At 49.0% G+C, this 25,951-nt stretch overlaps 2 protein-coding genes across 2 annotated transcripts; one reads left to right on the plus strand and one right to left on the minus strand.

The window, feature by feature from the left end:
• The first annotated feature begins 110 nt into the window (after positions 1-110).
• pi4kab (phosphatidylinositol 4-kinase, catalytic, alpha b) lies at positions 111-18,168 on the plus strand. The gene is given in 63 exon segments (XM_037258052.1): positions 111-265; positions 1,037-1,153; positions 1,462-1,555; positions 1,947-2,035; positions 2,112-2,184; positions 2,273-2,544; positions 2,611-2,677; positions 2,742-2,893; positions 2,972-3,037; positions 3,140-3,236; positions 3,309-3,500; positions 3,569-3,669; positions 3,837-3,966; positions 4,329-4,406; positions 4,409-4,457; positions 4,523-4,596; positions 4,599-4,617; positions 4,704-4,887; positions 5,107-5,210; positions 5,307-5,475; positions 5,568-5,618; positions 6,823-6,829; positions 8,516-8,617; positions 8,676-8,750; positions 8,753-8,811; positions 8,885-9,018; positions 9,184-9,266; positions 9,349-9,419; positions 9,483-9,607; positions 9,689-9,770; positions 9,845-9,928; positions 10,225-10,314; positions 10,431-10,481; positions 10,483-10,551; positions 11,042-11,072; positions 11,160-11,218; positions 11,220-11,237; positions 11,631-11,787; positions 11,856-11,983; positions 12,061-12,222; positions 12,293-12,312; positions 12,314-12,381; positions 12,384-12,441; positions 12,512-12,619; positions 12,702-12,829; positions 13,103-13,261; positions 13,342-13,421; positions 13,525-13,724; positions 13,837-13,927; positions 14,381-14,548; positions 14,626-14,679; positions 14,873-14,993; positions 15,080-15,209; positions 15,546-15,689; positions 15,774-15,844; positions 16,061-16,167; positions 16,237-16,341; positions 16,463-16,588; positions 16,668-16,788; positions 16,920-17,079; positions 17,184-17,273; positions 17,532-17,615; positions 17,695-18,168. Coding segments are annotated over 63 exon segments (6,315 nt in total). The 5' UTR covers positions 111-160; the 3' UTR covers positions 17,747-18,168.
• serpind1 (serpin peptidase inhibitor, clade D (heparin cofactor), member 1) lies at positions 5,912-8,330 on the minus strand. Its single transcript, XM_037257977.1, is given in 11 exon segments — positions 5,912-6,337; positions 6,415-6,559; positions 6,622-6,746; positions 6,828-6,976; positions 7,062-7,446; positions 7,448-7,504; positions 7,506-7,553; positions 7,555-7,708; positions 7,859-8,054; positions 8,057-8,149; positions 8,232-8,330. Coding segments are annotated over 10 exon segments (1,521 nt in total). The 5' UTR covers positions 8,127-8,149; positions 8,232-8,330; the 3' UTR covers positions 5,912-6,145.
• Positions 18,169-25,951: the final 7,783 nt, after the last annotated feature.

Genomic DNA, 25,951 nt, shown 5'->3' on the forward strand with positions numbered 1-25,951 from the left:
TTATGAAGTATGTCCCCCTTGGCTGTCCGTACTGCGGTTTCCAAAGCGCGAGTTGGGGCGTCCGTTTGTCACTCGCCTGTTTCCCCCTCCCCTCCCCTCCCCTCCTCGACGCGACGCGACGCGACGCGGCGCGGAGAATTGCTTGCCGAGGGAGGGAAACATGTCGGTGACAGGAGGTGGCGGCGACCACAGAGGCTTTTATTTCAACACAGTCCTGTCGCTGGCACGCTCTTTGGCCGCACACCAGCCAGCACCGGTGGAAAAGGTGAGGCACAGCAGCAACATGTCTCGCTGGAAGCGTAAACATGCTCGCTGGAGCAACACGGCAAACAAGGTCCGCCCGCCGCTTGCCCGCCCGCTTCCGCACTCACTCCAGGCGAGCGACTTCCATTGATGACGAGCTGACTTTTGACCGGTGTTCATTGCCTGTAATTCTGCTTTCATTGACTTTGCGCTTCTCTTCGCCGTGTCGCGAGCTATGGAAAAGAACCGTTTCGTTTGGCGTTGCACCGCAGAGACGGACGCAATCAATAGTCCGTGTTGGGAAGCAGTGCATGCAGTCAAACAGGTTTGAGGGAACCGTGTTTTGTTGCCATCTTATTTTAAGGCTGTTTTGTTTTGGCTGCACTGTCGGAAGTTTAAGATTCGTTGTGGGCTCAAAATATCCGCTGGCTGTGTGACACCTTTTGACACGATGAGGGGAAAAAACTAAAAGCAAAAAAACCACATGGAAGGATGAAAAAGAACGACTACCGCACTACGCCACGCATATTCTATGGCTGACTGCACGATACTGGAAAATCGTGCGATATGGATATTGAATAGCCATTGCAATCTCGATCGGTATTTGGGTGGAATTTGAAATGCCCCTGAGAAGTGACGTTTTGAATGTGAAAATGCCTGTAACTGTCATCACTTTGAAATGGGAGCAAAATGTACAATACATGCAGGCAGGGGACGGACGGACGGACGGACGCTATAATGTGTGCAATCCTGCGTCAAAGTGTGACTAATCCATTTGTTTGTGTCCTTTTAGGTTCAGAAGCTACAATGTATGTGTCCATTGGAGTCGCCAGGCGTGTTCTCACTCGACGTGCGCCGCATCGACGCCGTCGTGGCCCTGGCTGTCTTTTTAGTGGAGTCTGGCTTACAGGTCGGCGATGTACCTTGACGGCGCGATTGTACTTGAAACACGGGACTGACTGCTTTGACTTGATATCACCACCATAAGCTTATACCTTTAATCTCATTCAACCCGCGATTAGCCGCGCATCAGACCTTGTCACCTTTGGAATCCATCATTGCATTGACATTTTGGAATCCTCCATCTCATTCCCTGTCAATGTTTGTTTCGGTGTGTGTTGCAGTGTTTTAGCGACTTCGTATTCCTCACCTATTGTTTCAAAGCGAGTGCGGTCGTTTTCATTTGTGTGTAATGATTTGCCTGCCTGGCACCAACAGCACAAAGACACGCTTGTTCCCTACTTGCTGAGCCTACTGAGAGGCCTCCCACGTGTCCAGTGGATCGAAGACGGCTTGGGAAAGAAAGGAAAGGGTGAGGACAATCCTCTTACAAGGGAACCAATGCCATTGTTACGGCCCCAAATGTATACTTTCGAATCAAATACAAGTCAAACGGAGTTCTTGTAGGCTGAAATGTCCATTTTTTGAGGCTTGAGTGTCTCCGCCTCCTCTGACCGCTAAAGAAATACAACATGACGTCACTTATGGCAGCTCAGATCCGCCCAGGCAGACTTCTGCTATCGGAACTCCTCCGGCCGGCCAGTATTCTGTTCAATGCAGAAAAGTTCAACTTATTGATTGATTTGGTCATTTGAAAAGGCAGTGTTTTGCAAAGGTTGAGTACGTTGTTACTGCCTTGGCGAGTTGTTGTCCTTGAATGAATGAATGAATGATGTTTCTGTGTGTCGCCACCTGTTCTCCAGAGTTCCTCCCGGTCGCCGAAAACTTCAGCTTCTGTTTAGTGACTCTTTTAGCAGATGTGGCTCAGAGGGACCGAGACAACAGGCCAGAGGTGAGTCTGCCGAATCAGCTTGACAACGCAAGCGGATGACCCAATCCTATGCTTCGATTTTCCCCATGTTTTGCAGATATTGAACACCATCATGGAAGTCATGCAGTCGTTGCAGGAGATGTGCCAAACGCCTGATAATCATGACAAAGGTATGAGCACACGCATGGATCACTGATGGTGGGCAAGTCACGCCTACAGAAGCCCTGAGAGTCTCTCTCTCGCTCTCTCCATCTGTAGTGTACCTGTGCAGGTACACGGTGCCCAGCTTATTGGGCATGACGCGAGCGTTTGGCCGCTACAGCGTCACCGACGAAGCCCTCTTGTCCAAGTTGTTCCCCAAACACTGGCCTCGGACTCATTGCGCACCGGCGGAGGAAACGGAGGGCGTGCGGCGCCGATCCTTCAATGACTTCCGCTCCATCATTCCCAACTCCCTGCTGACCGTGTACCAGAGCGACACGCTGCGCCATCGTCGCACTGCAGCCAACCTCGACTCGTCCGCCGCACAGGTCCTACAGGCCACTTTTGATTTTGCCGTCGTGGGCTTGAGGTTGAAAGCGGGTTTATTGTCTCAGGTTTGCGCTGACGCAGGAGGCCACTCGCCCTGCTCTCCCACCACGCCTGGCCCTCATTACTTTGAAGGTAGAAATGCTTTTGTATGCGGGTTCTCCTCAGAGCCTCCACCGTTGGGTGTCTGTCATTCCAGGCTCCTCCTACCTCCCCGAGAGCCGCGCGGTGGATCCCGACTACTATTTTTCCACAGTCGGCTCCAGTTTCTCTGTGTCTCCTCTCTTCTTGGGAGCCGTAGACAATGAGATTGAGGTGCCGGTGGATCGGCTCAGGCAGCTCCTCAGCATGGTTTGCGTCCGCCGCTGATGCCGGCCCAACGTGCCGAGCGCGCCCCCAAAATCTTCTCCTCTGACTGTCTCCATTCAGGTGAAGGTGTTTGTTTCCGAATCTTTTTTGAAAACCCTCGACGCGACCGTGGCTGAAGTGATGGAGGTAAAGGGGATGTGCGTTGCGGAGAGGGGAGCAAAAAAAAAAGAAAGAAAAAAAAAAAAAGAGTCAATCGAGCGATTTGCTGATTTCTTGTTTTTACTGAAGTCCAATCCCGGAACCCACCTCCATTACAAAACCTTCAGTGACCCTCTCTACGTATGCGTGTTCAAAATGCTGAGGGACACGCTGTACAACATGAACGGTAAATGAGTCGCGCTTTGTCCGAAATCCTCATTTGAAGCCGTTTGACTTTGCGCTGCTTTTTGGATCCCAGCCTTACAAGCGGCTTTCGTGCGGGAAGTCCACGACTTTGTCCTGGAACAATTTAGCAGCAGCCAATCGGAGTTGCAGCGCGTCCTTCGTGACGCGGGGGGGTTGCCGGGGGAACCGAGCCCCCTCAAGCTACGTTGCCAAGCCAACGCAGCCTGCGTGGACCTCATGGTGTGGGCCGTCAAAGATGAGCAAGGTAATTGGTTAGGAGGCTGGCCAGGGCGCTTTGTTTCCACTCGACCCCTTGCAATGTGGTTTCAACAGGAGCTGAGAACCTGTGCAGCAAATTGACGGAGAAGCTGCAGTCCAAAACCTCCAGTAAAGTCATCATCGCTCACATGCCCTTGCTCATCTGTTGTCTGCAGGTAAAACCATTGTGCTGCTCAAATCATCAATAATGAGAACTTCATTTAGGAATCTTTGAGGAATATGCAAATTCTGCCATTACAAAGCTAAAAGGATCCGTTTTGCTCACTTTTGTGCTGGCGCTCTTCTTCTCTTCCCATTTTGCTGCTGTTCCTGTGCTTGTCAGGGCCTGGGGCGTCTTTGTGAGAGGTTTCCTGTGGTGGCGCACTCTGCTACGACATCCCTCAGGGACTTCCTGGTGGTTCCGTCACCCGTCATCATCAAACTCTACAAGTACCACAGCCAGTACAGCGCAGGTAGCACAAGTCTGGCGTGCACGCTAGATGTCGACACCGTCCCGGTATTGATTGCGGTGTTCGTTGACCAGCGGCGAAAGCTACGTCACCCGCTGCAATCGGTCCGTCGCCTCTGACTTTGTAAACACAATGTGACGAGCGCACCTCGGACTCCCGTAGGAAAGTTCAGGGTCACGTTTTGATGAGCTTAACTGTCGTAGAAGAACTGAAGAGCGAAGCTTCAAAACAGTCAAAGGTGTTTTCATACATAGCGCTTCTCTCCATTTGATGTCGAAATCGAACGGAACAGATGCTACTGTACAATAAAACTTACGTAAATGTCCAACGGAAGAATAAGTCCGGATGTCTTGTTTGAAATCCAGGCACTGGAGAATCCGGAATCAACGTCACCAACGAGCACGCTCAGTCCACAATCAACATTCTGTCCAGCAAGAAGGACCAACATCCATGTACGAGCAGCTCCGAGATATCTCCATCGACAACATTTGCAGGTCGGTCGCGAAAAGATCCAGCTCGGTGGAGAGAAAAATGATGGAGCAACCTTTTGTCGGCCCAGATGTCTGAAAGCTGGTTTGACCATGGACAACGTGATCGTGGAGGCCTTTCTGGCCAGTCTGTCGAACCGCTTGTACATTCGCAGGAGAATGACAAGTGAGTCACATATCTATCGCGTCAAATGTGAGCGGTGGTGCGGATCGTTGTTCTTTCAAAGCTCCCATTCCCACCCAAAACCTCAGGGACGCTCACCTCATCCCAGATCACACCATTCGGACGCTGGGCCACATCGCCGTGGCGCTGAGAGACACGCCAAAAGTGATGGAGCACATCCTGCAGATCTTGCAGCAGAAGTTCTGTCAACCTCCGTCCCAGCTGGACGTACTCATCATAGACCAGCTGGGCTGCATGGTCATCACAGGGAATGTGAGTCCCAACCACCATCTGCCTCTTTTGTTCGACTTAAAAGACCCGTCCGTCCGTCCGTCCGTCTTGGCTCTCAGTCATATTGGACTTGAGTCCAAATAGAGCGAGTGCTCGTATGTATCTCCAGGTATTTGTTTCTTATTAGTAGTGTTATTTCATTTTTGTACGATTGTTTCAATGGTTTGAAATAGTCTAGCCATGTTTTGTTCTGTGCGCTAGCAATACATCTACCAGGAAGTGTGGAACCTATTCCAACAAATCAGCGTGAAGGCCAGCTCGGTCGTCTACTCGGCTACGAAAGACTCCAGAGATCACGGCTACCGGTCAGAGGGCACGTCTACCGAAACAAGCTGCTATTCGGTTGCTCATCATCGATCGAGCCTTTGGTCATGCTGGCCTTGTTTGTATTTCCTCACAAGGCACTGCTCGCTAGCCGTCATCAACGCTTTGGCCAACATTGCGGCCAACCTGCAGGGGGAGCAGCTGGTGGATGAACTCATGATGAACCTTTTGGAACTCTTTGTCCAGCTCGGCCTGGAAGGGAAGCGAGCCAGTGAGCGGGCGTCAGATAAGGGGCCAGCGCTCAAAGTATGTGTGTGTGGACACATTTGCACTGCATTACCTTTGTTGTCGATCGCAAATCAAAACCCAAAAAAATCCATCGTTTCTTGTTCTTGCAGGCATCGAGTAGTGCTGGGAATCTTGGCGTTCTCATCCCAGTCATCGCTGTGGTGAGTGGATGATGCCTTTTCAAATAATATTAGTTCAAGCTGCATACTGGAGAAATATTTACCCATATTCGTTTTGCAAATGACAAGAAGTTTCCATTTCTGTCGTGGGCATTCTTGGAATTTTTTATGACATATATATATATATATATATATATACATATTTTTTGTTTGTTTATTAAACTCTGAATTTTGACAGAGTAAATATTTTACCCATATTCAGTTTGCAAATGACAAGAAGTTTCCATTTCTGTCGTGGGCATTCTTGGAATTTTTTATGACATATATATATTTTGTTTGTTTATTAAACTCTGAATTTTGACAGAGTAAATATCTCCGCAAAAATAATTAGAAAATAACAACGAGTTCCAGAAAAACGTGCGTGACCTCACCCGGGCAATCTCAAGTTTCAAGTAACACACGCTTAGATCATTTCTCCTCATTTTACACCAACAGACATGTGTTAATTCATATTCCCCCCCCACTCCCGGCATTACCATTGGCTGGAACAATTTGAAGTGCGTTTTTCTTTAGTTATTTGACGGGTTGACCACTCGGCCCATGAACACAACGCAATTTGTACGGTGCTCGTAGATGAGGAAGAGGAAAGGGTGGTCCACTACGAAGCGGATCTGAGAAGAGAGGGGCATGAAGCCCACCTGGGTCAGAGCGGCCGCCTCGGTTCCTTCCTCGTTGACGGTGATGCTTCCCTGGTGCTTAAGCTTGAGGAGAATTTCCAAGAAGCGCGCGCGTGTCAGACAAAGCCACTTCTCTCCTCTCCCGACTACTTCCCACTCACCTTGTTCAAGCCGACTTTATCCGAGGTCATTCCGGAAAAGTCTGCCCCGTCCTGGAACAAGTCCGTGAGACCCATTTCCTTCAGATTGACGATCAAGTCATAGTTCTGCTCCAGTTTAAAGCGAGGAATCACCACCTCACGGGTCCTGCGGGGGACTCCAGAAATCAGCATCTGAGATATTGAAAATGTCCGAAGGAAGCCGCTGACCTGTTTGTCATGTTATCGAGCCACTTGTTGACCACCGTGGGCGAGATCTCCTGCTCCAAGTTCCTCATACCCGTTATCTTCCTGGGCAAAGCGATGAGCATGCTGATGTGGCCCGAGTAGGGGAGCTGAAAAGGCAAATGATTGGCCTCGATTGCTCTCGCCGGATGAAAGAAAAGGAAAATGGACGGAGGAGTGCTCCAGCTCACCTGTAGGACGTCACAATCAAGTTCGTGGTCGGCGGCGGCCAGGTAGTTGCCCTTGTTGGTCATCATCGCCACTCGAACGCTCGTCTTGTCGCTCGTTCGAAAGTTGCGGTAGTGGGTCATCTCTTTGGGAAATTTCTGTTCCCATGTGCCTGGCGAGGTAGATGCGATGCGGTTGGTTATACGATTGGGAAGTGAAAAATGCCTCCCTCCCTCCATTTTTCTCCTACGGCCCACCTTTGAAGTACAAGTAGTTGAGCAGCATCAGCACCACATCGGGGTCCACGCTCTTGAGCGGCTCCTTGATCAGTCCCTTGGTGAGCTTTAGGATTCGACGGTTGGCTTTGTTCAAAAAGGCCGCGTCGCTAAAGTCCACCGACTGCGGCTCGGCAAAGTAATAAGCCTTGGTCCCGGCGCGGAAAGCATCTTTAACCGAGACGTTCTTCTTGACGTAGACGTCGTTGACGGAGCGGAGCGTGTAGCCGTAGTTTCTCCGGAAGAGCCTGTGAGTCAGCTTCCTGAAGAGCTTATGCACCGTGCTGTTGTCGTAGTGACTGCTGGCGTTGACAAACTCAGCGAAGCCCAGAACTTTGTAGATCTGTTCCTGCGTGGCGGCTCCGCCGTCCTAAAGCCATCATGCCCATGGCGATGGAGATCCCGGCCGGCGCCAGTAAAATGTTTGTCGCTCTGGTTGACGTCGTTACGGAGACTCCGTAAGAGGTTGAAACCCGAAGAGGGCGTTGGCTATGTTGAGGCGTTGGAGGCGGGAACGACCGTGGAAGAGGCGCAGGAGTCTGGCGCGGCGGATTTCGGGGTCGGACGGTTCGGCGAATATGTCGATGTCCGGGGCGGGGGTGGCGATCTCGTCGATCTCGTCTCCTTCGCTGGAAAATGTTGATGCGTGCGTGCGTGCGTGCGTGCGTGCGTGCGTGCGTGCGTGCGTGCGTGCGTGCGTGCGTGCGTGCGTGCGTGCAGTTTTTTTTAGTGTTTATTATTCCACTGCCCAAATATTGTGAAATGGTCGACTACATCACATGTAGTCGTCACTGCCCGTCAACAGGATCTTATCAAAATCAATGTAATCTTGGTCCTCAAAGCCGTCAAAGAGCAGGTCATTGGTGACGGTGTTTTCCTTGTGGAACTCCAAGGGGACGTGGTCCATATCCCCTGCCCCCGTGGCTTGGAAGCCTCTGGGCTGCGGCTCGGAGGGGCGAAAGTGGGACGTGAGGTCTTGATGTCAGCCAGCGCTGGACTGAGCAGTAGGCAGCAGGCCACCGAGACCACTCTCACTATCAACTGCATCTGAAGGGGCAACGTGGAAAAGCTCCTTCCTTCGACGTAGCCACAATACAATCAAATGAGACGTAACAAATTGCTGTCGAGTTGTCGACGTTTCTCCGGTGTCTTACCTTGGCCGTGCGGCGCTGTTTAGTGTTTTGCGACGGGACGCAAGCAGTGAATTGAAGAGAAAATTGAACTTTGACGTGCTCTCCTCCTAAACAAACAGACCAGATCAAACAGACCCAAAAGTCCGGTGACTCAATAACATTTGCCTGAACTCTCTTCAGCTGTTCATTCTCTACAAAATACCTAGATGTGAGACTAATGATGGATTGATTCTGTTCTTGATTTTCTCTTCATTATCCGAATGGATCCTTTCATTCGTCCCTTTTTAATTCACAGTTGACCAGACGGACTGCCGCCAATCAAAGAAGCTAAGCCCCGCCTCCAGAAGCTGTTTCGAGACTTCTGGTTGTACTCGGTGGTCATGGGTTTTGCTGTAGAAGGATCAGGTTGGATGAACCGCAGCTTTCCAAAACATGGTGGTGGCAAAACCTATTTTCTTTGCAGGTCTCTGGCCCAAGGAGTGGTATGAAGGTGTTTGTGAAATTGCCACCAAGTCTCCTCTGCTGACCTTCCCCAGCGGGAGCCCCTTCGCTCCGAACTGCAGTACAACTCTGCCTTGAAAAATGACACCGTCACAGCGGTACCGAGTGCCTGGCCACAAAAGCCTTGCCATCCACCTTGCTTGCATATTTAAAGCGCCTCTCCTCTTCCAGGCAGAGTTGAACGACTTGCGGGCGACCATCAACAATCTCTTGGACCCCTCCCCGGAAGCATCTGCCCTGATCAACAAGCTTGATTTTGCCATGTCCACATATCTGCTCTCGGTCTACAGATTAGAGTATATGAGGTCAGGAAAAATCAGAAAGTACCAACTGACAGCTGATGTAAAAAAAAAAAAAAGACAAAAGTGAAGCGTGAATATCAGAGACGAGAGTTGATCCTTTTTTTTTTTTCCCCCTAAGAAACGACCTTTATTAAACGAGGCCTTTTTGCTTGCTCGATTTTCTTGTAGGATGCTACACTCCAACGATCCTGACCGCTTCCAGGTCATGTTTCGCTATTTTGAAGACAAAGCCATTCAGAAAGACAAATCCGGTACGGGCTTCTTTTTTTTTTCTTTTTTTTCTGGCCATTGTGCTCTTTTGATCTTCCCCAAATTTCTGTTCCGTGTCATCAGGAATGATGCAGTGCATCATTTGTGTCGCGACAAGGTGTTTGAACGTCTTCCTTCAAATGATGGCCGACAAGGTGAGTGTGTCTTTTCCTTTGACATTTGAATCAGCAACATTTGGTTTTGTTTTCTTCTTCCAGCCAAAGACCAAAGAGCACGAGGAGGAACTGGAGCGTCATGCCCAATTCTTGCTGATTAACTTCAACCACACCCACAAGAGGATCCGCAGAGTGGCGGATAAATATCTTTCCGGTTTGGCCGAGACGTGAGCGGTCTTCCTCTTCCTGTCGCCTTGACTGCATCGAGCATGTTTGTAATGAATGTTTGTTTCTCCTGCTCTTACCAGATTCCCGCATCTGCTTTGGAATGGCCGCGTGCTGAAGACCATGTTAGACATTTTGCAGACGCTCTCGCTGTCTCTAAGTGCAGTAAGTATCACGGCTGCCACGGTTTTTGTCGTTCCACAAAATAGAAGCTCAAGTGACGTTTTCCACGTGTTCAGGACATCCACAAGGACCAGCCTTATTATGACATTCCCGATACTCCATACAGCATTACTGTACCGGATACGTATGAGGCCAGAGAGGTATGTGACTGTGTCCGCTAGAGGGCAGCACTGTGCTGCCTGGTGTAGTGGTCCGCGAATCAAAATCTGGTAGACTTGCAACTGAATGCATATTTGCCAAATACAAATGCTGTTCAAGTCTTGTACTGTAGTACAGCACAATGATATCCTTTTAATTCAGTGATACTTTATTTGTTTTGGGTACTTTTACCCCAACCTTCCGTCGAGTTCTTTCTTCTGCTTATCTAAATGCTTTTCGTGCGGTAATCACATTTATTTATTTTGTCCCACTTGTCGATTATTTGCACCCTTCTCAGAGCATCGTGAAGGACTTTGCTGCTCGCTGTGGGGAGATCCTGAAAGAAGCAATGAAATGGGCCCCTTCGGTCACAAAGTCACACCTGCAGGTCTTTCTTTTAACCAACTCGCAGAAAAAGATCCAGCGTGTATCTGTGAACATGTGATTGTTTCCCCCAAAAAATCTTTCTCTTCTAATCTTCTCCTGTGTGTGTCGGGCGGGCAGGAGTACTTGAACAAGCATCAGAACTGGGTGTCGGGTCTGTCCCAGCACACCGGGCCTGGCCATGGCCACGGAGAGCATCCTGCACTTTGCAGGCTACAACAGGCAGAGTACCACTCTGGGCGTGAGTCTCACACACACACCACACACACACACACACACGTACGCTTGGGCCCCTTTGTGTGCAGTTGCGGGTATTCCGTGCCAATAATATTGCATCGGTAGAAAATCTAGCAAAACTGCTGCGTTGAAGCCACTTGTACCTTTTCAATGGCTAACAGCAAATGTGCTCTTTGGCCGCTTGCATGTTGATGTGTTTACTTGGGTTCATGGTATTGTCTATTTATTGCTTACATGGAAGAATGTTTGATTTCCATTTGCGCTCACAACCAATTTTTGTCATGCCTGCGTTTGGCATAGGTGTTCTCCCGGCTTGCTTTGATGCTCTTTGCGTCTTTCATTTGCTTCATTTGTTTTATTTGTCTCTGTCAATCTACCCGGACTGGTCGGGGTTGGCTGCTTTACGGATTTGCCGGTTACTTGGGCGCAATGAAACTTGCTTGGTGGCTTGTTTGGCTACTGTTATGGCGCCCTCCCTCTGCCCCGCGCCGTAGGCTGCATTCCCTCAGGTTGGTTTGAATAAAAGTACAATGAGGCGGGGGCTTGCAAGGCGCAATTGTCCTCTGCAACAAATGACATTGTTTGCCTCTCCAGAACACCCAGCCTGACAAGAGAGACCTGCGTGTGTGAAAAAAGATTACTCCAACTTCATGGCCTCTCTCAACCTGCGTAAACCGATACACTGGGGAGGTATTCTGTACTTTTTGTTTGTTTGTCATGTTCGGAGTTTAAAGTAGAAGTCAACCCTGCATTTCTTTGTCATCAAACGTTGTGTGGAGCCCAGCGTTCCGATCCAGTTGCAGGTCGCGACCGATCACGACCCGTTTGTTTTCCGAAGCTGAGCCGTGATCGGTTGTGACCGTCCGTCCGTCCTTTTCAGTGGACAGTGGCAAAATGGCAGCGCTTTGAGATTTGCTGCTTAACTCCCATTCCACAAATGCAATATTCATCAGAATGCTGTCTCTGTTCAATGTTGGATATGTGTCATACAACCTAGTTCTGAGTCTTTATGTAAACACACTGACTGCGGAAGTAGCCGCCGAAACATGTCAGGTAATGCACCTAAAATGCGTCTGTTATCAGGTTGCCGGGATGATCCAGTTTTCCGAGGCGACGCGCAGTCAATCGGACCTGAACAAGTTGATGATTGAGCTGATGACGAGCGCTCTGGACAGCCGAGATCCGGAGGCTTTCACGCGGGCCATGTTCAAGATGGCAGCCTTGCTAATAATCACCAAAAGTGAGCCCATTCTGCACTGTAAACATCTGTAAAAGCATTTTGAACGGAGTCCTCCTTTTTGCCGTCAGACTGCGATCCCCCACTGTTGCACCACCTTTGCTGGTCGCCCCTGAAGATGTTCACCGAACATGGCATGGAAACGGCCATCGCGTGCTGGGAGTGGCTCCTGGCCGCACACGACGGCGTTGAAGTGCCAGTGCGTAGCGCTCTGCTTCCAAATGACCAGCGAGCGCGTTCGCGCGCGGGGGAAGCAATCTTGTGGTTTGTGTCCAGTTCATGCGTGAGATGGCAGGCGCTTGGCAGATGACGGTCGAGCTGAAGATGGGTTTGTTCTCCGTCGCCAAGGCGGAGGCGGGGCCCCTGGCTGTGTCAGAAGAGAGCCAGCCCGCACCCTGCGCACATCCGACGTCTATACCCCACTTCCTGTGGATAGAGGTCAGTGATAGTGTCTTTTGTATCGGGAGACGCTCTGAGCTTGTGTTTGTCTGTCTTTATCTTCTACCAGTTTCTGGTGCAGAGGTTCGAATAGCCAAATACAGCAGCTCGGCCAAGTGGAGATTTTCACCACCATCCTGCAGAGGTCGCTGTCTCTGAGCGTGGAGGAAGCCAAAAGCACTTGAACACCCACGTGGCGGCCATCGGGCCGAGATTTCGGTGGGCCGTCTGATGCTTTGAAACGGCGTGCGTGCTGAACACAATGACCACATTCTGCTTCATTCGATAGATTGCTCACACTGGGTTTAACTCTCCTGCACGCTGACGTGGTGACCAACACCACCGTCAAGAACGTACTGCGAGAGAAGATCTATTCCACAGCTTTTGACTATTTCAGGTAGAAAAGAGGAGCGTCGCTTCAGGGCAGGGCAGGGCCAAAGCCTTGTCTGTCAATGTGGACTCATTTGCTTTTGTTTTAGTGTCAATCCCAAATTTCCCACTCAAGCTGATCAGAGGTTGAGAGAAGATATCAGCATCATGATCAAGTTCTACGCTTGCCTGCAGTCCGACAAAAAGTATCTGGCTGCCAACCAGCTGGTTCCCCCAGGTTTGCTCCTTTTCGATCCATATTCACTAGGCTATATTAGGTACGCCTGCAAAATACACTCCGCTCCCCTATTGCCATCTGTGTGTCTTTTGTATACCCGCTCTGTGGTATGAATACTGCTGGGTACCTGAATTTCCCCACCACCGGGGATCAATACATGTTCAATCAAATCAATCAAGCTCAATTGAAGGAAGGAAGTATTTTTCAAAACAGCTCTGTCTGGATTGTGCAGGTGTTGTGTTCTTTCCTCCAGTGATTCCATTCTTTGTTTAGATCCACAAGACATGTCGGTGAACAGCTTGACAGTGATGGGGGTGACGGACAGCCGCAATAACCTGGATGCGGCCATGGGTCAGAGGCAGCAGGTGGCTCAGGGATGGATTAACACCTACCCTCTGTCCTCCGGGATGTCCACCATATCCAAGAAATCAGGTGGAGAAAGCAAATCACACTGTGTCCAAAAACAACAACAACAACAACATTGCTGATATGTTTCTCCTGTAACGTCAAAGGCCTCTCCAAAAAAAGCAACCGAGGCTCTCAACTGCACAAGTACTACATGAAACGGCGTACCCTTTTACTGGCTTTACTGGTATTTCTATTTGATCACAGTGTCGTAAACCGAAAAACCAAAAAGCATGAATTCACCGCTTTGTTTTTCGGTCTTTCCTTTCCTGTGCCGTGCCGTATCGTAGGCCAGCGAGATTGAGCGTCTGACCACATGGTACAACCCCTTGTCGACTCAAGAGCTGGCCATCGCCACAGAGCAGTCTGTGGAGACCAGCATCACCAACTGGAGGTCCAAATACATCAGCTTGACGGAGAAACAGTGGAAGGATAACGTCAATCTGGCGTGGAGCATTGCGCCGTACCTGGCGCTGCAGCTTCCTGCCAGGTATGCCCACGTCTTGCAGCATGTGTTTTTTCTTTTCTTCTTTCCCTAACGGTCGAAGGTTGTAAGATAAGCTCCGTGTTCCATTTACTTACAGTTGTCGCTTTGTCCTCAGGTTTAAACACACCGAAGCCATTGTGTTGGAGGTGACTCGTCTGGTGCGTTTGGATCCAGCCGCTGTGTGCGACGTCCCTGAGGCAATCAAGGTGAGCTCTCCTCCTCGACCAAGCAGAGCAGCAAAGGCCCTTGCCCGCAAAATTGTCGCCATTCTTCAATCCTTAATGGATTCGTTAAAAGGTGACCCAAGATTGCCCGTCCTTTTGTCTTTGGCTCAAGGAAAGACTGTCGCCTATGTAGTTCTTGTGCACAACTTGTGCTAAATGGTTCCTGCTGAACATCTTTGACCTGTAGCACCTTAGCATTTGAAAGTGCTAAGCTATCATAAAACGTTGCTTTGCCGTGACCCGGCGTCTCTTAATGAGGTGACGCGCCACTCCATCCAGAATCCTTCCAGAGCGTTTTGCGATAATGAGCCTCTCCCACGTGGCAGGAAGGACAACACGTCCTCCCTCTCACGGCCTTCATCATTCAGCGCTTTCTATGCTGTCGTTCATTCCCGGCGTGTACAACTATTCATACACGGGTTGATTTGTCCGCAGTTCCTAGTGACGTGGCACACGATCGACGCCGACTCTCCCGAGCTGAGTCACATCCTGTGCTGGGCGCCCGCAGATCCACCGACGGGACTGTCCTACTTCTCCTCCATGTACCCGCCTCACCCGCTCACGGCTCAATACGGGGTCAAAGTACTCCGCTCTTTTCCTCCTGTACGCTCACACGGCAACTCTCACGTGGACCTTTTCAGGGCTGAACTTATTTTGACTGCTTTTTTTTTCCCCCCTAGGACGCCATCTTGTTTTACATTCCGCAAATTGTCCAGGCGCTTCGTTACGACAAGGTGAATGAATATATGAAGCGAGGCGAAATCATTTCATAACAATAAAGACAAAAGGCATTTATTTTGAGTCACTGCGGCAGGCATCCAAGGAACCGTCGCTAATAACGGCCCAGTCCATCTCCAGCATAGCAGCAGCGGCCGTTGCTTTTGCTTCCTTTTCACCGCAACTCCGTCTGGTTATCTGCTGGTCTAGATGGGTTACGTGAGAGAATACATCCTGTGGGCCGCTCAGAAGTCCCAGCTCCTCGCCCATCAATTCATTTGGAACATGAAGACCAACATCTACCTGGATGAAGAGGCCCACCAGAAAGACCGTAAGAGAACGCTCATCTCGCAACAAAATGGGCACGTCAAAATTCAATCTTCTCTCTCTCTCGCTCGCTCGCCCTCTCCCCTGCAGCCGACATTGGCGAGCTGTTGGAGCAAATGGTGGAGGAGATCACAGGCGGCTTGTCTGGACCAGCCAAGGACTTCTACCAGCGAGAGTTTGACTTTTTCAATAAGGTCACCAACGTGTCAGCCACTATCAAGTACGAACACACGTTTAAAGAAGCTGGGAAGAGCAGACGCATAGGCCTCCTCTTCAAAAATGGCTTTGTTTACTATCTAGCCTTTTCCCGTGTGTTCCAATGTTTTGAGCCGATTGGAAGCAGCTCACCAGAGCTCATTATTTGTCCCACTCCGGCGGGATGACAAAAGTCCCCTCAGTTCTCATTAGGCCAATCATGGCATGGCAAATATCCAGAGGTGAATGTGAACAACAACAACAGAGGCGAGCTGTCACCCGCGGCGTCAAGTCATTCTGTGAGAGAGCCACACTTGCTCGCTCGCTCGCTCACTCACAGTACCTTGTTTGTCTCGATCAGACCTGTTCCCAAAGGGGAGGAGCGGAAGAAGGCCTGCCTGGAGGCACTATCCCAAATCAAAGTCCAGCCTGGCTGCTATCTACCCAGCAACCCGGAGGCCATCGTGTTGGATATAGACTACAAATCAGGGACCCCCATGCAAAGGTGTTGCCACTGAACGCTCAACATTCATTTAGCGCACACATCAAAAAGCGACAACCGAACCGACCTCGTCAAATATGTGTCCAGTGCTGCCAAAGCGCCCTACCTGGCCAAATTCAAAGTCAAGAGATGTGGCGTCAGCGAGCTGGAAAAAGAAGGTATTGTCCTCCGAGATAGTCTGACGTTGCACATGTATCTGTGGCGCTTCAAAACGCGCGTCAAGGTTTATTGCGGCTTTAAGCTAAGCGAGAATATGGCTTCCGGCTGTCTTCCCTGAACTTGCACATTTAGCTGTGTCGCTTCAAAACGCGCGTCAAGGTTTATCGCGGCTTGAAGCTAAGCGAGAATATGGCTTCCGGCTGTCTTCCCTTCAGGTCTGCGCTGCCGCTCCGACTCTGCCGACGAGGAGAAAAGCCAAGAAGAGGCCAAGCGGATCTGCTGGCAGGCGGCCATCTTTAAAGTGGGCGACGACTGCCGACAAGTACTGACCCCGCTGGAAACTTCCCGCCGTTTTCTTTTGACCTTTTACAAATGTTGTTTATGTGTTTAGGACATGCTTGCGCTTCAAATCATCGGCCTGTTCAAGAACATCTTCCAGCTGGTGGGCTTGGACCTCTATGTGTTCCCGTACAGGGTGGTGGCCACAGCTCCAGGAGTAAGAGAGCTCCTCAAAAAGTGATGACCAATCAACTTGCTGGTGCTTATGTCAAATTGCTTTTTTTTTTTCTCTCTCGCTCTCTGTCTGTCTGTCTCTGTCTCGCTCTCTCTAACGCTAGTGCGGCGTGATCGAGTGCATTCCCGACTGCAAGTCTCGGGATCAGCTCGGCCGGCAAACGGACTTTGGCATGTATGACTATTTCCGCAACCAGTACGGCGATGAATCCACGCTGGCGTTCCAAAAGGTAGCGTTTGTAGCATCTGAGCAGTCTCACAGGGTAGTAGAGCCTCAGCCAACCCACCGCTTTGTGTTGTTCCTTGCAGGCGCGCTACAACTTCATTCGTAGCATGGCGGCGTACAGCCTGCTGCTCTTCCTGCTGCAGATTAAAGACCGGCACAACGGCAACATCATGCTGGACAGCCAAGGCCACCTCATCCACATCGGTATGTTGCCTGTTTGCATTGATTACCAATAGAAAAGAGTTTTGCAAATGGCCACTTTTCATCATCCGCCACCCGCCCAATTCTTTGAATGCAAAGTGGCCTCAGCGTAAGAGTTTGATGCGCCTTGGCAGACTTCGGCTTCATGTTCGAAAGCTCCCCCGGCGGCAACCTGGGCTGGGAGCCCGACATCAAGCTGACGGACGAGATGGTGATGATCATGGGGGGCAAGATGGAGGCCACGCCCTTCAAGTGGTTCATGGAGATGTGCGTGAGGGGTTACCTCGCAGTCAGGTGAGTCGTGTCGCGCCAAAACTACTTCCTGTACCAAAACTACTTCCTGTCACCACCACCACCACCACGCGGCGGCGATGGCACTGACAAACTGGTGAATTTAGACCCTACATGGATGGTGTGGTCTCCCTGGTGAACCTCATGTTGGACACGGGGCTCCCCTGTTTCAGAGGGCAAACCATCAAGCTGCTCAAGTGAGTTACAAAGATGCTGTTCACATTTTCTGTGAAGAAAATAGCAGCACTACATGGTCAAACGTGACACACAGATCAAAGACATTTTGCAATGAACCAAAGAAAAAAGCTTGACCTTCAAAAATCTTCTCGCTTCGTGCTAGCACATGATGGGAAATGCCATCGACAGGCTAAGCTACTCACATGAATACTTCTATGTATAGTTGAACACTCCCTACTGCCCTAAAAGTTTGAAAACCTTTGCTGCTTTGGTTGCAGGCAGCGCTTCAACCCCGGTTTAAGTGAGAAAGAAGCAGCCGCCTTCATGATTAAAGTCATCCAGAATTGCTTCCTGAGCAGCAGGTCGGCTGCTCGCATTATGCATCTTTTAAGTTCAATGGACTTGTTGTAGGCCAATTGCCTTTTGTTATTTCCCCCGCAGGAGTCGAACCTACGACATGATCCAGTACTACCAAAACCAGATCCCCTACTAAACGCTTGTGCCTGAGCATGCTGGCATGCGTGAGTGTGGACTGTATGTGCGTGCGTGCGTGCCTTCAATAATCTTCTTCATCATCATGATGATGACCGTGGTTCCTTGGCATGTTGCATTGCTTGATGGCGTCTTTCCATGGATGCAATCATTTCTTCCCCTTCTGTGTCACTCTTGACAAATGATTGCGCTTGTTGCAGCTTGACTTGTGTGCACTTTAATCTGATGTCGGTTTGCACGTTCCTTGTGCCAATTTCAAACCATTCTTGATGAAAACGTGACGGACGGACGGTTCAGTAGCGGGCCTCTCGTTCCCGACGGTACTGCTGCGCTTGACCTTTCGGAGGATCGCGACTGGTTTGGTTTAATCCAGTGCTGATGAGGGTCATGGTTGCCGTGGTGATGCTGCACTATATTGTGTGGCATCCAAAGGGAAGGCTTGCTGCTTTTTTGAATGCAGGTGCATTAAGAAGGTCTGTACGGGTTCATTTGCCGTGCGGCTTTTCAGCGAATGTTTTTTCAGACCAGTCAAAGCTGGCGTGCACTCGTTGGTGTACGGGTTCATTTGCCGTGTGGCTTTTCAGTGAATGTTTTTTCAGACCAGCCAAAGCTGGCGTGCACTCGTTCGTGTACGGGTTCATTTGCCGTGTGGCTTTTCAGTGAATGTTTTGTCAGACCAGTCAAAGCTGGCGTGCACTCGTTCGTTCGTTCGTGTTAGTCGTACCGTCACTGATTGGAAAGATTTTGCGTCTCTTTGTACATTTCTAGCTGTGAGCCACCCATCCTCCGTCATCTTTTTCTATAGATGTATGCCTTTTGAATCCCAACATGCACCATCAAATAAAGATTCTATTGATTTAAAGACACACTTGTGCGTGTTGCATTTGTTGTCAAAGACTTCAAGGCAGTTAGTCGAAATGTGCCCTGCAAAACAAATCTGACGGTATAGGCTCCTTCACCTGAGACCCTCATTGGAACAATTCCAGTCATTATACGTACTCCTAATTGAAGCAATCCAGTCACCTAATTCGTCTTCCCTCTTTTTCCCACAATGTCCACGAGAGGGCGGCACAATCAAAATAATCGCTGAGAACCCAAGCGCTTCCTTCAAGAACACTAGCATAAACGTTCTCGTGTTTTGTTTGTTTGTGGTTTTCCGAGTAAAATATTGTAATTTATTCAAATATTTGTGCGCAATGTTAATTTATGTATTTATTTTAATTGTCATATGAACTAAGACAAATAAAAGGTTAGCACTGCTGGACGAGCAGTTGCTGCAATCGCATGATGCATTTCAAGCTACTAAAATGAATGTATATCATTTGGGGCACACCAAAGTGTTTTCTCGGTAGTATTTTGTCAAAAACAGACTCTTTTTTTTTTTTTTTTTTTAATTCTGGCTCTCTGTTACATTGATATTCTGCATAGTTGAAGTTTATTTCAATGGGGAAAAAAAAGCAAGCACGGTGGGAAGACGAGCGCTCACGTGACAAGGGTGGAACTGGGGCAAAAAGTGCCGATGCCTTTTTGACCGTTTCACGTTGGATTCATATTTCATTGCGTCTATCTATATACTGTAGATGTATTTTTCATGACCGCACATGTGAGTGTTGATGTTCATCTGATCCCTGCAGTCTCGCTCACTTGAAGAACAAGCTTGACACTCACCATTCAAGTCCACGACGACAACGATCGTGACATTATTCTCGGGGGGCAGATGGTGGCTGCGAGCACCGTGTTGATGACATCCACGGTAGTAAATAAATGACTATTTTCCACTTTCATGATGTGTAACCATCAAAGTGTTGCTAGCTAGAGAAAAGGCCATTTGTCCAAAGGCCGGCCACGGGCAGACAGTCAGGTCCATTGATGACACGCCGCTCGCTGCTCATCCAGGCCTCAATAGCAGCGTTTAAGTATGTGTGAGGGTCATTCTCCTCAAGTAGGACTTACATAGTACAGCTCATTTGAAGATACATTTTGAACTCCAAAATTAGCATTAGACCTATCCCCAAAAAATGTACAAAAAGTAACATTATGATTCGTCTTGATTTTTTTTGCGGAGTTTGAGTGCTCACAGTGAGGGGGCACCCTTAACCCACTTAAGTGTATCAAATCATTAACCACCCATGTGAGGCCTTGTCAGCTACCAAAAAAAGACAACAACAACACTCTCTTTCTGTCTTGTGGTCTGCGTGTGTGTGTGTGTGTGTGTGTGTGTGTGTGTGTGTGTGTGTGTGTGTGTGTGTGTGTGTGTGTGTGCGGTATGTGTCGGTGCCCACGTGTTATCCAACAATTGGCGCAGGCTGCTGAATGGGGGCCCTGTGTGGGCCCTCTCCTTATCATGTGACCTTTGATCTGTTTGGACTTGGTGACCAACAGACGCTGTGACGCACACATACGTCCAAAGTGGAAACAATGCAGTGCAGTGCAGTGCAGTCTCCTCCTCGGACGGACGTGTACGATATAGCCATCCAAAAGCAATATCTGACATTTTGTTTGTTGTTGGTGACCAGCAAGAGATTGTTTTTGCTACTGTCAATTAAGTTCCATTGATGATGGATATATTGATATTATATTGATGAAGTGTTTCAGGATCAACATCAGCTATAAGCTTGCAACTGTCCTTGTCCTCCATTGAGTGCCGGCCACCCATGGCAACCGGGCCTCAACAAAAACCCTCTGCCACTCTCCCCGAAGCCGCCCGCCATCGCTGCAGTTGCCACGGAGACCCATTGAGGTGCCCGGTGGTGACCCCTGACCTGAGGGGAGGCTGGTGGATGTGGCTGAAAGGCCGGGGCATCTGGGCTATCATCTGGCGCCTCACAAAGCCCCCTCGCCAGCTGGGGAGGAGGGCAGGACGGGGGGCACCAAAAACAGACAGCGAGAGCGAGGGAACACTCTCTTTTTCTTCGTGTCCTCTTCAGAGAGAGTGGCCATTGACACTGTGCATCTCATTAGGATCTGGCCCCCCTTCCCTGGGTCTGCATGGAGCCCAGAGTCTTGGCAGCTGCTTGGAGCATTCAAGCTCAAGTGCAGTGGTTGGAGGGGAAGATGGGCGGGAGATTGGGGGGGGGGCGGTTCTTGGACATATGCCACCATCACTGGGACTTACTGGTCATGGCCGGATTCAACAGTGAAACCGCTATAATGCTTTTAGTCTGCTAGGGTAATGCTAATTAGCATGTGTGTTACACTGCTAGCAGCTTTTAAGCTAAGCAGCAAGGGGCAAAATGGCTGCCCCCCCAAGATGGATACAAATTTCACTGCTTCAGATCCCAAGGACCAGAATACCGGCTTTGGAGCACTAAAGAACAATTTGGACTTGTGTTTTCAGAGATGTGTGTGCGAGTGCAGAACACAGCAGGACTGTTGTCAAAACAAAATGTGCCATAGAGGGGTGTCATGAGAGGTGAGAAGGGGGAGGGGCATATGCTAATCAGGTGCTACAGAATGCAGCATCGTCACAGCTTTATTGAAATAAAAGGCACTTTTATATTGTGAGCATGCGGGTGTTCCAAGAAATAAAAAAGATGTCTATTTTTTTAATAAACCCCCCCCCCCCACCATATCACGTCTTCAGAAATCAGCGTCAACTCTTTTGCCCCACCCGTCCGGCCGGGAACCCCCATGGCCCCACCACCGCACATCCTTTTTTCTATCTGTCATCTGTGCTGATGAATGGGGCTTTGCGTGTGGATTTTAATTACTGCTCTGTGGAGGTGGGAATTGGCCATGCATTAAATTGGAATGAGACGCATTATTCCCCCCCCCCCCTCGCCAGCAGGGGAGGAAGCAGCGCGAGGGTTACTGTATATTAATTGAACCATTCAGTGGCACACAGTTGAAGCTGGAAGACCCTAACAAATGCACACGGGAAAGGCTGGTGAAAAGTCAAAAGATCCATTTGGAGCTTGAAAGAACAAAATGTTGCTCCCCTCCCTCGGTGGGCAACATAAAAGTGAGTTGGTGGTCACGGGGCTTCAACTCTGTGGATTGTTGCGGGCGGCTGCCGTGAAGGTCTTCCGTTTGGCTCCTGTTTGACGTGGGTCAAATTGCAAGTTGCACCCAAGCCATTAAATAACACGGAGTCCATTCACACCCGGGCCGGGCATAAAAGACTCGAGAGTGCCGCATGTGACGCTTTTGAAAAGTTGCCTTTATGGATGATCAAGTGGTTGCCTGCCTGCCTGCCTGCCTGCCTGCCTGCCTGCCTGCCTGCCTGCCTGCCTGCCTGCCTGCCTGCCTGCCTGCGTGGCTGCCTGCCTGCGTGGCTGCCTGCCTGCGTGGCTGCCTGCCTGCGTGGCTGCCTGCCTGCGTGGCTGACTGCGTGGCTGCCTGCGTCTTCATCCCAGTTCACGTTGACTGAAACACACATTGCCATGGTGTCTTGCCCAAAATAGCCCCCCTTGCCCAGCCTCCACCATGATGCCACTCAGTCTGTCATCGTCTGAAAAAGCTGTTTGAATTGATCAATCTCCCACACTGTGACTGTTGATGTGACTTGAGGGAGGGAGGGCGGCCAGGGCGGCCAGGGCGGCCAGGGCGGCCAGGGCGTCCGCATTTCCTGTGGATGATTAACCGGCGCTTGATAAGAGCGTGCGTGACCTCAAGTGGCTCCACTTGATCACACTTGTTCCATGTTGTGTCCGGAAGATAGATGAGCATGTGCATCTGACAAACACGCAATCACATGATGCGCATGGGGGTCCGGTGGGGGGAGTCAACACATGGTCATCTGCAGTCAGCTGAGAGAGAGGCTGTTGATAAGAAAAGAAGCCAGACGGGCAAAGGACAGCCAAGGCGTGACCTGGCAAACAACATGGCATCAAACCAACTATTCAGCTCTTCTTGTAAACTTGCTCCGAACATCATGGCTGCCCACTCTTGACGATGCAATCAACTCACTGTCTCCACAGAGTAAGAGCAATGAAGGACGGCGTTCATCTGAGACGACGCCTTCTCCGGCTGCTGTGGATGGACGTAAAAAACACATTCCCACACCGAGAGTTGAACTCGGGGCGCAACCCAGGAATCCTAACCGCTAGACCAGTGTGCATCGGCACATGCTCACTTTTATGTGTGTGTTGCTGTTAGGGTTGGCTCGTGAGTGAACTATTCGTTCAAAAGAACGGTTTCGTTTTCAGTGAACGAAACACTTCCTAAAGTGATTCGTTCTTTTTTCAGTTCATAAGACTTCAACCAGTGGGTGTCGGTAATGCGCATTGAAGCTGGTGCCACCACGCCGTAAATCAAAACGAAGAAGAAAATGATGTCACTTCCCGTTCACGAACGAGTCGAGAATTGCTTTTCCCGTTCCCCAACTGAACGGAGCTGTGAGTCAACGAGTCAGTGAGTGAGTGATTTGCATTTCCAGTTCATCGCGAGAACGGATCAGTGAGGGAACGAATCGTGACTTTCCCGTTCGCGAACGAGTTCATGGGTCAAGTGCCTTCCCGTGCATCAAAGGATCAGTCAGGGAATGTGGTGCGTCTCCCTCCTGGCGTCAACTATGTAAGCCAGAATGTCCATTTACGATTTGCCAAGGAAAGAAAAGAACCACTCACTTCTTTTATGCACGTTTTCTCCAAGCTAACGGCTAACTCTATTGCATGAAGGGATGCGCCGTGATGCAACAACGGGGAGATGACGCTTCTCTTTGGGTCATCTTGATTTTAGAACACTTCAAATAACGTGGATGCATATATACGCCTAAATATTGTTATCCAATATATCTACTGCAATTTCACATTAGATTGCTGGTTTGAAATGTACTTTTAATATTCTTATTATTTTCAAATAAACCTTTATGTTAAAACGTGTCTGGTGTTTTATTCCTTGTTTTTTTATTCGCCAATTAAAACATAAAAAGCAGACATTTGGTTAACTGCTTTATATGACAATATGTGTAGGTACACCTCATGGACACTTCAACAGGTACACTACACGAGGTAAAAAAATAAAAAATAAATAAAGGGTTCATTGCACAATAAAAGCACCTTCATACACATTCTCACACCTGGGATCGAACCAAGTTCTTCCCGATCAAGAGCCCGTGTCATTAACCACTCGGCTATTGCGACCTGGCACGCTACGCTCGTCAGCACTGTTTTGTACTAGTGATGTGCATTCCAGTTCTCTGAATTGAATTGAATCTTTAGAATCGGTTCAGAATATTTAACGAGGGAATCACACGGACACTCCATTAGGTACACCGCCATTTTCAAGTGTACCTAATAACAGGCCACTTTATTAAGGAAATATCATGGTCAAAGGTCACAGGTGTCAAGCTCTAGTCCTTGGGGCCGCGTTCCAACATGTTTTCCAAGTGACCCTCGTTAAGCGCACCTGCGTGAAAACTTTTAGCTCCTTTCACGTTCCGCAGGAGCTAAAACTTTTCACGCAGGTGCGCTTAACGAGGGAATCACACGGACACTCCATTAGGTACACCACCATTTTCAAGTGGACCTAATAACAGGCCACTCTATTAGGGAAATATCATGGTCAAAGGTCACAGGTGGCAAGCTCTAGTCCTCGGGGCCGCGTTCCAATATGTTTTCCAAGTGACCCTCGTTAAGCGCACCTGCGTGAAAAGTTTTAGCTCCTTTCACGTTCCGCAGGAGCTAAAACTTTTCACGCAGGTGCACTTAACGAGGGAATCACACGGACACTCCATTAGGTACACCGCCATTTTCAAGTGTACCTATTATCAGGCCACTTTTATTAAGGAAATATCATGGTCAAAGGTCACAGGTGTCAAGCTCTAGTCCTCGGGGCCGCATTCCAACATGTTTTCCAAAATAATAAAGTGGCCTGTTATTAGGTACACTTGAAAATGGCGGTGTACCTAATGGAGTGTCCGTGTGATTCCCTCGTTAAGTGCACCTGCGTGAAAAGTTTTAGCTCCTGCGGAACGTGAAAGTGACCTAAAAGTTTTCACGCAGGTGCGCTTAACGAGGGTCACTTGGAAAACATGTTGGAACGCGGCCCCGAGGACTAGAGCTTGACACCTGTGACCTTTGACCATGATATTGCCCTCATAAAGTGGCCTGTTATTAGGTACACTTGAAAATGGCGGTGTACCTAATGGAGTGTCCGTGTGATTCCCTCGTTAAATATTCTGAACCGATTCTAAAGATTCAGTTCAATTCAGAGAACTGGAATGCACATCACTAGTACAAAACAGTGCAGACAACCATGGAGTGCCAGGTCGCAATTGCCGACTGGTTAATGACACGGCCTCTTGATTGGGAGAAACTTTGTTCGATCCCAGGTGTGAGAATGTGCTTTTGTTGTACAATTAACCCTTTACTTATTTCTGCTTTTATTTATTTATTTTTTACCTTTTGAAGTATCCATGAGGTGTACCTACACATATTGTCATATAAAGCAGTTAACCAAATGTCTGATTTTTATGTTTTAATTGGCGAATAAAAAAACAAGGAATAAAACACCAGACAAGTTTTAACATAAAGGTTTATTTGAAAATAATAAGAATATTAAAAGTACATTTCAAACCAGCAATCTAATGTGAAATTGCAGTAGATATATTGGATAACAATATTTAGGCGTATATAGGCATACACGTTATTTAAAAACTACTACGAGTGTTCTAAAATCAAGATGACCCAAAGAGAAGCGTCATCTCCCCGTTGTTGCATAACGGCGCATCCCTTCATGCAATAGAGTTAGCCGTTAGCTTGGAGAAAACGTGCATAAAAGAAGTGGTGTTTCAGTGAGTGGTTCTTTCTTTCCTTGGCAAATGGTAAATGGACATTCTTTTTTCCAATGAAAAGGTGTCCCGTGAATGAAAAAAGGTTGGGAAACACTGCGCTAGACCATATGGGACCTGCCAGAAGTCCTTCCTCTCTGTCATAGCCCATTAAGCAACGTTGAACGAAAGCGGCCAGCATCAGCCAATCGGCTCTTAACAGAACTCTGGCAGGCTGCTTACATTTGGGAATGTTGTCATTCAATGCTGCTGTTTGTGCAGCCCGCTTTTTACCAAGTCTTCCCAAACAGCCTAGCTTAGCAGTAGCGCCTCACTGTTTGGGGGAAATTGTGGCTTGGGTGTCAAAGGACTCCAGATGGGGCTCTGCAATTTCCACTCATCATTATCCAACATTCCTTTTTAGTGCAGCACGGTTTTGTTATCGACCAACTTTCATCTTCATCTTTGGATCCTCTCTTCTGCACTCCTGAGCAC

Source organism: Syngnathus acus, chromosome 9 (assembly GCF_901709675.1).
Source record: "Syngnathus acus chromosome 9, fSynAcu1.2, whole genome shotgun sequence".
Classification (NCBI taxonomy): domain Eukaryota; kingdom Metazoa; phylum Chordata; class Actinopteri; order Syngnathiformes; family Syngnathidae; genus Syngnathus; species Syngnathus acus.